Consider the following 10,364-nt stretch of genomic DNA (forward strand, 5'->3'; position numbering starts at 1 on the left):
GGTGGAGCCTGTATTTGATACAGAGGAACTGTCTCTCACCCCAGGCTGATCCTTTTCGGTATCCTCATACTCAACTGGGAGTCTATGGAAAAGTCACGGATCCTGTCTACACGTTTCTCTTTTATGGAACGGGCGGGGGTGGGGGTGATAAATTGCGACGCGTCCCAGACTTGGCCCTTTAAAAAAGCGGTTTAGCAGCTTTTGCCAAGTCATTGGGTTCCTCTTCGTTTTGCCCATCCCCCGCCCCCCTAGGCTCTGATTGGCCCCTGGGGAAAGGGGCAGCCTCCCCATTGGTCTCTACCTTTGAAATCTCTTCCTAAGTAGGCCTGAGTCAGTGAAAGGCTTCTGGAGGGCGGGACAGAATAGGGGTATTAGGCGGAGGATGGGGTTACTTACCAGTTGACACTCTGGCAAGACCCATCCCCTAGTTTCCCACCACTAGTCTTGCTTCTACCCTCAAGTGAGGACTGTACTATGAATCTTTTGTTAGGAAGTTGCTGCTTGAGAGGCTCTGCCTCTATGCGACTGGGACGAGACCTACTCTACAAGAAAAATCTCCTGATTAGTAAGAGCCCGCCAGGAGAGGAGGACTAGATCTCTCCAGTGAAAGCTGGGACCAGGAGAGGTGGACAGTTTTCCCTCCCCCAAAAGCCCTCAAGAGTCCTCATCCAATGGAAGAGTGTGCTGCCCGGGAGGCTGATTTCCACCTTCAGTTCTACCCACTCCTGCTTCGCCTGCTCCACCTTTCCCTAAAGAACTATCGCCTCATACGCAGAGGTCAGCGAATCCATTTTGGGGTAGTTTAAAACAAGCACGCACGGCCCAAAAAAGGAGGGGCTGTAGCCCTTTAAGGACTTCGCCAGGATGGATTCGGAGAGGAGTTTAAAAATGCCAACTCACAGAGCGCGCTGGATTCTGGGAACGAGGTCAGACCGAGAACTACATTGACCAGTGTGCAACGCAAACACACACGCCTTTACTTCCTTTTGCTCTTTAGGACTCTGGTTTGACGTAGCGCTCCTCAAAGCAAGCTGCCTTAGGCTTATGGCTCAGCCACACCCTTTCACCTATTGGTGAGCTCGTGAGTTGGTGGGCGTGGCCTAGCGCAGCTCACCCAGGCAAAGGGGTGGCCTCCTTGCCAATCAGAGCTAAGACGGCCGGAGAGGCGGGACCTGGGCGAAGTGCTGGCGCCCCAGAGTGGGTGTGGTCACGCTGCCCAGCAGTGGGCGGTGATTGGCCCTGGGCGGTGCAATCGCAGCTTGTGCGTCACGACGCCGCCAGCTGATCGGAGCCTGGAGCCGGTGTGTGCTGGGCGCAGGGAAGACACAGCGCCGCCGGCCGTGGGGGACGGACGCACTGATTTGCTCCCCTACCCTCAGCAGCCCCCCCACCCAGCACCAGGTGGGTGTGAGCTGGGGTCTCCGCCGCACAGGAGGGAACCGTGCTAACAGGGTAACGGGGGAAAGTAGGGTCCTGGTGGCCACACCCTGCCCTTCCGGGGGAGGGGAGAGGGGGCGGCGGGGGTAGCGGAGCTTTGGGGCAGAGGGGCCTGAACTGACTGGAGTAGTGTGGCAGGAGGTTTAAAGAAGGAGCCAGGACAGCAGTAGTGGCGGAAGGTTTTGCAGAGTGGCTAAAAGGGAGACGAGGGGCTGGAGGGCTGGGGGCAGCTAACCTGGGCGCCCCCTGGTCAAAGGATATGAGAACTGGCCTTCTAGCTTGCGGAGGGTTTGGACCCGGCGGGTAGTGAGGAGGTAGTTTTCCTTTACTGGCAGTCAGTGGGTCAGGGCCAATTGAGCGCCCCGGCAGGGAAGGGGTCTCTGGGCGGGCCGGCCCCTCCTCTCGTTCCCTCCAGGGGATGTTATGTAAGGGGGGAGGGGAGAGGAGTAGGGGGCGGCGGTGCGGGGGCCTTATGCAACCCAAAGGTTAGGGTTTCACCGCGGTTGGTGGGGGAAGCGGGCTGGAGGAGGACCTGGAAACTCTAACCCCCCCTCCCCAGCCTAACTGGCCGTCTTGGGCCCAGAGAAGGTCACCTCTGCACCTCCCCCCAGCATGTCCGGTTGTGGGGCCCCTAGCCCAGGCCTGGCCCTGACCGCCTGGGAAGCCGGCTGACTGGGTGGGGCGCCTGGGTTAGTCATCACTGGGCTCCCTCTCTCCCCACCTCTCGGCCAACTCTTGGCCCCTCCCTATGGCCTCTCGCTAGGCTATCGCCCCCACCTCCCTCCGGCCCTAGTTACAGCCTCCAACTCATTTGGCCTGTCATCCTGGCTGTCAGACTGGGCTAGGAATTGTCAGGGTGCCAAAGGGTTGATGGAGCAGCTGGTCAGAGGGTCAGTGCCCTGGGCCCACCCCGCCCTGCAGCCAAGGGCACCTGCTTGGCACAGACTCTGAGCAGCCGCTGAGTCCTATGGGCTGAACAGAGCTGGCTCAGACAGAGGAGAGTGGGAAGGAGTTGGACTGGTCACCTGGGGGAAGGAAGATACCACAAAGTTCATGTCTCCCAAGAGGGTTTTGTAATTTGAAAACCTCCCACCCCCACCCTAGTCTTTCTTATCCTCTGAGTATAGAAGTCTGAAAGCAAGACCGCCTTGGCCGCTCACACTGGCATGGGCCATGCCCTTGGACTGAGTGTCAGCACAGACCCGCCCTCCCCAGCTCACAGCCCTCTAGCCTGCCACGCCCCCAGCCCCCTCCCTGGGCCATGCTGCAGGGCCCGGCTTTTCCTGCTGATTCATGCGTTGGAACTGTGGGGGCGGGGCTTGGAACTTGGAACAAAGTTCAGACATGGAGGGGCCGGCAGACAGCCTGGAATTCATACCAGATGTACCCGGAATGCGCAAGCGGAATGCCTGGCATTTGAGAGTCTTGGGGAAGCTGCCCATCCACCCTGCCCATACCTCCCTCCCCTCCAGCCTTTGGTCCCCTGTCCTCTCCTCACAGTCCCTGGAGCCTCTGCTGACCTTCCAAACACTTCCTTACTCTTCCCCAGATGTAGGCCCCCAAAACTCTTCTAGCTGAACTCTTTGGGAACAAGTCAGTTGGGCTGATCACTGAACTCACATTTTTGGACCTAAGGTACCACTTCTCACCAAGTACCTGGGCGATTGGTGGGACGTGTCCAAGGTTCTAAGTCCTGCCCTCTCTGAATGCTGAAGAGGAGGGGCCCTCCGTGGGTAGCTGAGGCAAGGGGTGGGGGGTGGGGTGAGAGCAGGCCTGGGTCTCTACAGCCTTCAGTTCTGGAAAGAGGTGCAAGGAGGTATGTTTAGAGCTGCCTCTTCTCACTGAAGTTAACTGCTCCTGCAGGCCCAAGTCAAAGCCAAGAACCCTTTGTTACAAGGTTGAGCATCTGTTGGAGCTGGACTTTGATGCCAGTGGGACAGTGTCCCTGTGACATGGCCCTGCTCAGATCCTTCCCATTTTTCTTCCCTTTCCTTTTAGGAGCCTGTCCCTCCCACATCCTCAACTGGCTGAGCCGCAGTAGTTCTTCAGTGGCAAGCTTTATGTCCTGACCCAGCTAAAGCTGCCAGTTGAAGAACTGTTGCCCTCTGCCCCTGGCTTCAAGGAGGAGGAGGAAGAGGAGAAGGAGCTGCTTTCCCCCTCATCTGGAAGGTGACGGAACTGGGGATGGGAAGGTCAGAACAGCGGGAGTGGTGATGCCTTTTGGAAAAGGGAACCTTGTTCAGTTGGAGACCCTTCAGCCAGATTGGCCCTGCAAGAGAGAACAGTTGTAGATTAGAGACCCTCGTTGGGCTGGGGACTAGATGGCTGTGACTACCCAAGGTTAGTTGGTCTACATCAGTGTGTGACAAAGGGAAGACAATGGGAGCAAAGAAAACTGGCAACACCTTTACTCAGATGTCTTTCTTGACCCTCCTTCCTGTCTCCCTTTCTTTCCTACTGCCTTTCCAGGTGAGGTCCAAAGTAAATTTCATCTTCAGGGAAGAGGTCATACTGAAACTCCCATCTGAGTAGTCAACTCCATGCTCTTAGCTTTCCCTGTATTTTCTCAGACTGGCCTAGACTCCAGTTACAGGGATAAATCACCTATATGTGGGACCCTTGGGCCTCCTGTCTCAGCTTCAACACCTGTGAGATGCAGAATCATACAGTTGAATGTGCAGGAGGGAATCAGAAGCCTACTGTGCAGACTCAGAGCCTGGGCTCTCTTCTCCCTGTGGGTGGGAACAAAACAGCTTTTCATATAAGCTGTTGCCCCTCCCCCCATCCCTAACCAACACAACCCCAGGAGCTGGGGGTGGGGGGAGGATTAGAGGGAGGGGGCTAGAGTTAGACCAGGGCTAGGGGCTGGAGGAGCTCAGTCTCTACATTGACTTCCCACCATACAAAGGTGGCCCCAGGTTTCCTCTGCCACCCAAAACAGAACTGCAGCCCCTGATGGGGTTCCAACTGCTGTTCCTGTTTCTTCTCTCACTTTACCTTCCAGGATAATTTGTGAGACTCAGCTCAGGCTTACGAGGCAGGAAATTCTCTCCAGTAACCAGGCGAGATGGGTTGTGGGATATGACCCCCTCTGGGGAATCAAGCTGTGTAAACCTAGCACCCCTGGCTCCTGATGCCATGTAACTCTTGGGGCTCAGGCTCTGGTGTGGTTCAACCGTGGCCCAGCCTCCCTGCCTGAAGGTGGCCAAATTCAGGGGCTGCAGAAAGCTGTCCCGCTGTGGGGCACAAGATGTACAGGTAGCTGGGTCCTTTTCTCCACTTATGAGAGAGATTTAGGGGAGAGTAGATCATTGAACCCACCCTTCTGCAGCCTAGGCTGGATGTGTGTGGGACTGTGGTGGAGGGGGTGGGTAGACTGGGTCCACTCATAGGCTGCAACAAAGATTGTTCTGTCCCTGGACATTGCTTCCGTCCTTTCTTCCCCTCTCCGCTTCACTGGCCGCAGTGTCTCCCTCCAGCCCCGGGTATGTGGCTCTGCCATCCTCACCCGTCATGGAGCAGAGATGAGGAAGAGCAGCCTGGGAACACAGAGGCAGGCAGAAGACCAGTGAAGGACCAGGCCCGGAGAGCACAGGGCCCTGTCTGGGCACCCCGCAGAGGGGACCCATAAAGGCCAGGAGCACCCGAGGAGGAGGGAGGACGGCCAGCCTCCATCAAGAACAAGCTCCCGGCCACTGGCTTCATTCACTATTTCTCTCCAGTGTCACTACCTCCCTGAGATATGAGACTGTGTTAAAATGTCCTGTTGCTTCATCCTCCTACTTCCACTCCCTACCCTATAGAGTGATATAAAGCAGCCTCAAGGAGCAAGAACCAGCTGTGAAAGGACATATGTAGGGAATTCATAGAAGAAACTCAAATGGATAAAACCATGAAAAACAATGTGTGCTTCATTAGTAATTAAAGAAAGACAAGCATAGCTGAAAGCATTTTTCCCTCAGCAAACTATATTTTAAAAAATAAAAAAAAGAAGACCCAGTATCGGCAAAGGAGCGCTAAAATAACACTCCCATACCTTGCATATGGGGGTGCGAATTGGTATAGCCTTCCTGGATGTCAGTTTGGTAGTATGTGTCAAACGCTCTAAAAGTGTCCATCGCCTTTGACCTAGTGATTCTACACTTGGGAATTTATCCTAAGAAAATAATTAAAGATTCAGTTACAAGATGCTCACCCCAGCATTGCAATAGAAAAAATGAGAAGCAGTTGTCTGATTGGGAATTCACTTCTTCTTTGCTGTAATGAAAATTTGCAATGGGGGATTGCTTAAGTAAATCATTGTATATCCATCCAGATGGTGGAGTACTGCACAGCCATTAGAAGTCATGTAGAAGAACATTTGACTGGAAAGAAAAATGCTCTTTGAATATTAAAAAGGTTATGAAAATAGTGTGTATTATGTGATCTCAATTTCTTTTAATATGGGTATATTCTTGTATATATAAAACAGATAAAGACTAAGGACATAACTCTTAAATGTTGATGATAGTGATTATCTTTGGATGGTGGAACAAAATCATTGTGATTTTCCTCTTTGGCTTTTCTATTTTAAAATTTTCTACATTGTGTGTGGTTCTCATATAATAAAATTTAAAAGAATCAGTGTAATTGTTTTAAAAACTTGGAGAGGTGGGTGTGGAGGAATGAAGGGATGCCCCTAACCCCTTGGACAAAATGGGGTTTTGGTGAAGAAAAGGGGTTGTGAGAATGTGAAGAACTTCATTCTCCAGGAGTAAGTAGCTGGAATCTACCCCTCTCCACCTACGAGAAACAGCTCTCTGAATTGCTGGCTTTCAGCCAGCTGAAGAGGTGTGGTGTGGAGTAAGGAAAACAGTAAAAACCTGTCACTCTTCAGGAGATGGAAGGTGGGGGCGTCGGGGAAGATTTTATCTCCAGGCTGAAAGGTTCTAGAATCCTATCAGTCTTTGATTTTCTCTTTGATTCTGCCCCAACCTGGAGGTGACCCTGCGTGACCTCTCCTTGCCACCTCAGATTGGAAGAGAGAATTCTATTCACCTAACTTGTACCAAGCCCTGGGGGGAGGGGTGCTTTTCAAGACTTGAGTGCTAAGTGGTTTCCTTTTCCCTCCCCTCCTAATAGCAAGGGTCCTCTGTAGGGCCCCCAAAAGCGGTTGGGGGGAGGAGTCCCCAGCGGGTCGCTTCTCCAAAATGGGAGCTGTTGTTCCATTTGAAGGCACTGTGTAAGGGGACAGGACTATTGGGATTAATAGGGTTGCCATGATGTGTTAAAGGTCTGGAAACCTCGGAAAGTGCAAAGGGTGGCTCGAAGGAAATGAGGTACCCCCACAGCTGAGACGGGGTGGGGGTGATGTGGGGCAGTGCGGTGGCGATGTTTAAGCAAGTGGGAGTGGGTGTGCGCTGGCCTCTACCTTCAGGTCGGTGAGGGTGCCAAGAGTGGGATGACCAGCAGGTGAAAGGTTAGTATAGGGAAGAGGAGGTGAAAGACAATGGGGCGGGGCCTCTGGGGGTGTCAGGTGAGTTTAGCGACCTATTTCGGGAGTTCCGAAGGGTTTGGGACACAGGAGTTGGGGAAGAACCCTGTCGACAGCCTGGAAGTCCCCCTGAGCTCCGTTGCAAAGCGTGGTCCCCAGAAGCCCCCAACCCGCCACCCACCCTAGGGCGGGACAGGATCTGTTGGCTGTAGCTCCGGGGCGTGGCTCCCCGGCTGCTCCAATCACCACCTAGCCGAGTGATGGGGGCGTGGTCGAAGCCTAGAAAAGTTAAAGCGGATTCCAAAGGCGCGGTGGGCTGGGGAAGCCAAACACCCGTTCTTGCGCGAAAACCAGCTCACAGCCCCCGCAGCTGACATTGGGTGCGTCCCAGCTGAGAGCGCCGGCGCCCAAGGGACTAAATCGGACCTGCCAGGCCATGTGGGGGCTCCTTGTGACCGGCGCCTCCTTCGCCGCCTTCCGGGGGCTGCACTGGGCGCTGCAGCTGCTGCCCACGCCGGGATCTGCTGCCCAGGACCGTTGGAAGTGGCGGAACATCTGTGTCTCCCTGGTGCACAGCCTGCTCACAGGGGTCGGGGCGCTGCTCGGGTGCGGGGCTTAGAGGTTCGGGAGGTACCGGGGTGAGGGGGAGCGGTCGAAAGTTGAGATTAAAAGACCCATAGGGGCACCTTCAAGAATCGAAGCAGGACCTTACACAACCCTTTTTCCTTTTCCTTTTCCTGTTCCCTTCTCCTTCTCCTTCTCTTCTCTTCTCTTCTCTTCTCTTCTCTTCTCTTCTCTTCTCTTCTCTTTTTTGTTCTCTTCTCTTCTCGTCTCTTCTCTTTCCTTTTCTTTTCTTTCCAAGTAGGCTTCACTCCCTCCAAGCGGGACCTTGAAAGTCTGACACTGGGTGGGGGCTGTGAATGGGTGGGTGAGCGTGCACAGCGGGAGAATGGGGTCTGAGTCTGCACGATGCTGACTATGGTCCCCCATCTCCTACAGGCTCTCGCTGTACCCTCAGATGGCTGCCGACCCGATTCACGGCCACCCGTTCTGGGCCCTGGTGCTGGTGGCTGTGTCCGTGGGTGAGTCTGCAGGGAAGGTTGGGCGGGCTTGGTGGGGAACAACCTTCCGATGGTAATTCTAGGTCCCCAGGGGTCAAATGTTTCTGGCAGCTTTGCTGAAGGAAACTAAAGACCTGGAAAAAGGAGGGGATGAAGATTCCTCTCCAAGAGGTACAACAACTTGGGGAGGCCTAATGGTCCTCCCCCTCATACCATGCCCATAGGTTATTTCTTGGCGGATGGAGCTGACATGCTGTGCAACCAGACCTTGGGCCAGGCGTGGGAACTTCTCTGTCATCATTTGGTGGTGAGACTTGGGGAAAGGGAGACAGGAACGGTGGTATGCTCGGGGTGGGGTCCCCAATCTCTCTTCAGGTTTCTGTCCAGTGACTTTCCAGAGTCTCTGACCCTGTTGGGGCTTGATCCTCCCAACTTTGGGCTGGTTTGGGGGGAGAGGATTGACTGCTAGCCACAGCTGGAGTCTGAGCACTGCCTAGGTAGCTTGGATTCCCTCAGGTGGCTCATAGATTGCAGAAATGTTGAATAGGGAGATTTTCTGAGAAGGGGGAGTCCCAGTACAGGGAGTGGGGATGGGGCATCAAAACCCAGGATTGGAAATCGGGGCGGGGTGGGGGGTATACTGTGCAGACGCTGCTGCTGCCCCAGGGGAGACAACCTCTGGGCCGAGGGTTATTATGGAAGAGTTATTTTAATGCCATTTAGGCCCCAACGTAAGGGTAAGCCTAAAGGGCAGGTTTTTGATAGCATACCACAAAATGCTTAGGAGCCCCTGTCTTAGGGATTGAGATGTTGGCAATGATGGTCAGTAGTTCCTGGAAGGTCCTCTGACCTCTGACCCCTGTTCCCTAGGTAGTGAGCTGCCTCAGCACCGCCATTCTGTCCAGCCACTATGTAGGCCTCTCTATGGTGTCTTTGCTCCTGGAGCTGAACTCTGCCTGCCTGCACCTACGAAAATTGCTGCTGCTTTCCCACCAGGCCCCATCCCTGGCCTTCAGCATGGCCAGCTGGGCCACCCTGGCCACCCTGGCCCTCTTCCGCCTGGTGCCTCTGGGGTGGATAAGTCTGTGGCTGATTCGGCAGCAACACCAGGTGCCTCCTGCTCTGGTCATCCTTGGTGGAACTGGACTGGTGACTGTGGGTGCCATGAGCATCATACTGGGTGTCCGTATTTTGGTCAGTGATGTCCTACGGTCTCGGCACCGCCCGCCCATCCCTGGGCACAAGGAAACCAGGGACACAAGGAGATGTTGTGATGGTGAGCTTGTCACCAGGGATGGTTCCATTCTCAGCCTAAAAGACTAGAGAGAAGCGTCAGGCTCCTCTCCGGCCAGTCCTGGGGGAGACATGGCCAGGACAAGGACATGGTGGTCTACAGTGCACTGTCCCTCGATGGGGTAAGGACCGAAAGGAATTTTCAGTATCTCAATTCCTTTTCCGGCTAACTCACACCCCTCCCCATTCCTAGGATCTAAGAAGAAATGCTGATGCTCATGATGGGTGGGAAACCGGGATCCTGGGCTATTGTTCACTGAATCCCATCATCAGATGACCGCTTCGTCCAGCAGACTAACTCAAGAGGTACAGCCAGTTCTACCAATAAGAGGTGGCAGGAGGCATGAAGCTAAATGAAACTACCAATGAAATCCTTTGCTTTAGCATGGGAACAGGTGAAGAAAGGTGAGGTCCTGTTAGGATCAGAGAGATCTGGCATGGAGGGGGTGGGGTCAGAGGAAGAAAGACCTCAACTGTGACCAAATTCTAGCAATGGGAGGAGGCCACACAGGTGCTATCAGTAGCCAGTGGGGGTGGACATAATAGTCACCAAGAGACAGAAGATCTGGGCCACTACAATTGCTGCTGCTATTTCTGGTTCTCAAAGCCACACTACTGTGTTTGTACTTAATGTTAGTTCTACTGCCTTAAAAAAAAATTTTTTTAGGGGGGGGGAGGGGCATAGAGAGAGAATATTTTTGTAATGTTTCTGTATTTTGAGAGAGTGCATGCGAGCAGGGGAGGGGCAGAGAGAGAGGGAGAGAGAGAGGATCTCAAGCAGGTTCCGTGCTGCCAGCACAGAGCCTGATGTAAGCCTCCATCTCACAAACCGTGAGATCACAAGCAGAGCTGAAATCCAAGAGTCCGACGCTTAGCTGACTGAGCCACCCAGGCACTGAGAGAGAGAAAGAGAGAGAGAGAGAGAGAGAGAGAGAGAGAGAGAGAGAATCTGAAGCAGGCTCCACACTCAGTGTAGAACCCAACTCAGGGCTCAATCTCACGACCCTAGGATCATGACCTGAGCCAAAATCAAGAATTAGATGCTCAATGCACTGAGCCACCAGGTGCCCCTGCCTTCATAATTTTTAAAAAGCCCAGCA

The 10,364-nt window shown here is 53.9% G+C and overlaps 1 protein-coding gene and 1 long non-coding RNA gene across 4 annotated transcripts; both read left to right on the plus strand.

Moving 5' to 3' along the window:
- Nucleotides 1-222: 222 nt before the first annotated feature.
- LOC122485117 lies at nucleotides 223-6,057 on the plus strand. 3 transcript variants are annotated; one of them, XR_006297788.1, is made up of 3 exons: nucleotides 370-1,401; nucleotides 3,436-3,606; nucleotides 4,904-6,057. It is a non-coding gene; the product is annotated as an uncharacterized LOC122485117 (long non-coding RNA). The 3 variants fall into 3 exon arrangements; XR_006297790.1 differs by having other exon boundaries at nucleotides 223-1,452; nucleotides 3,436-6,057; XR_006297789.1 differs by having other exon boundaries at nucleotides 223-1,401; nucleotides 3,436-6,057.
- A 992-nt stretch (nucleotides 6,058-7,049) lies between these two features.
- On the plus strand, nucleotides 7,050-9,930 carry TLCD2 (TLC domain containing 2). Its single transcript, XM_043583468.1, has 4 exons — nucleotides 7,050-7,516; nucleotides 7,910-7,992; nucleotides 8,196-8,278; nucleotides 8,842-9,930. Exons 1-4 carry the CDS (start codon nucleotides 7,347-7,349, stop codon nucleotides 9,292-9,294), a joined length of 789 nt encoding a protein of 262 aa, XP_043439403.1. The 5' UTR covers nucleotides 7,050-7,346; the 3' UTR covers nucleotides 9,295-9,930.
- Nucleotides 9,931-10,364: the final 434 nt, after the last annotated feature.

This window comes from Prionailurus bengalensis, chromosome E1 (genome assembly GCF_016509475.1).
Source record: "Prionailurus bengalensis isolate Pbe53 chromosome E1, Fcat_Pben_1.1_paternal_pri, whole genome shotgun sequence".
Lineage (NCBI taxonomy): Eukaryota > Metazoa > Chordata > Mammalia > Carnivora > Felidae > Prionailurus > Prionailurus bengalensis.

Coding starts and splice junctions, on each gene's coding strand:
- TLCD2 (XM_043583468.1), top strand. CDS start 7,347: ATGTGGGGGCTCCTTGTGACCGGCGCCTCCTTCGCCGCCTTCCGGGGG. Junction 7,993..8,195: donor GCTGGTGGCTGTGTCCGTGG/GTGAGTCTGCAG, acceptor CCATGCCCATAG/GTTATTTCTTGGCGGATGGA. Junction 8,279..8,841: donor TTCTCTGTCATCATTTGGTG/GTGAGACTTGGG, acceptor CCTGTTCCCTAG/GTAGTGAGCTGCCTCAGCAC.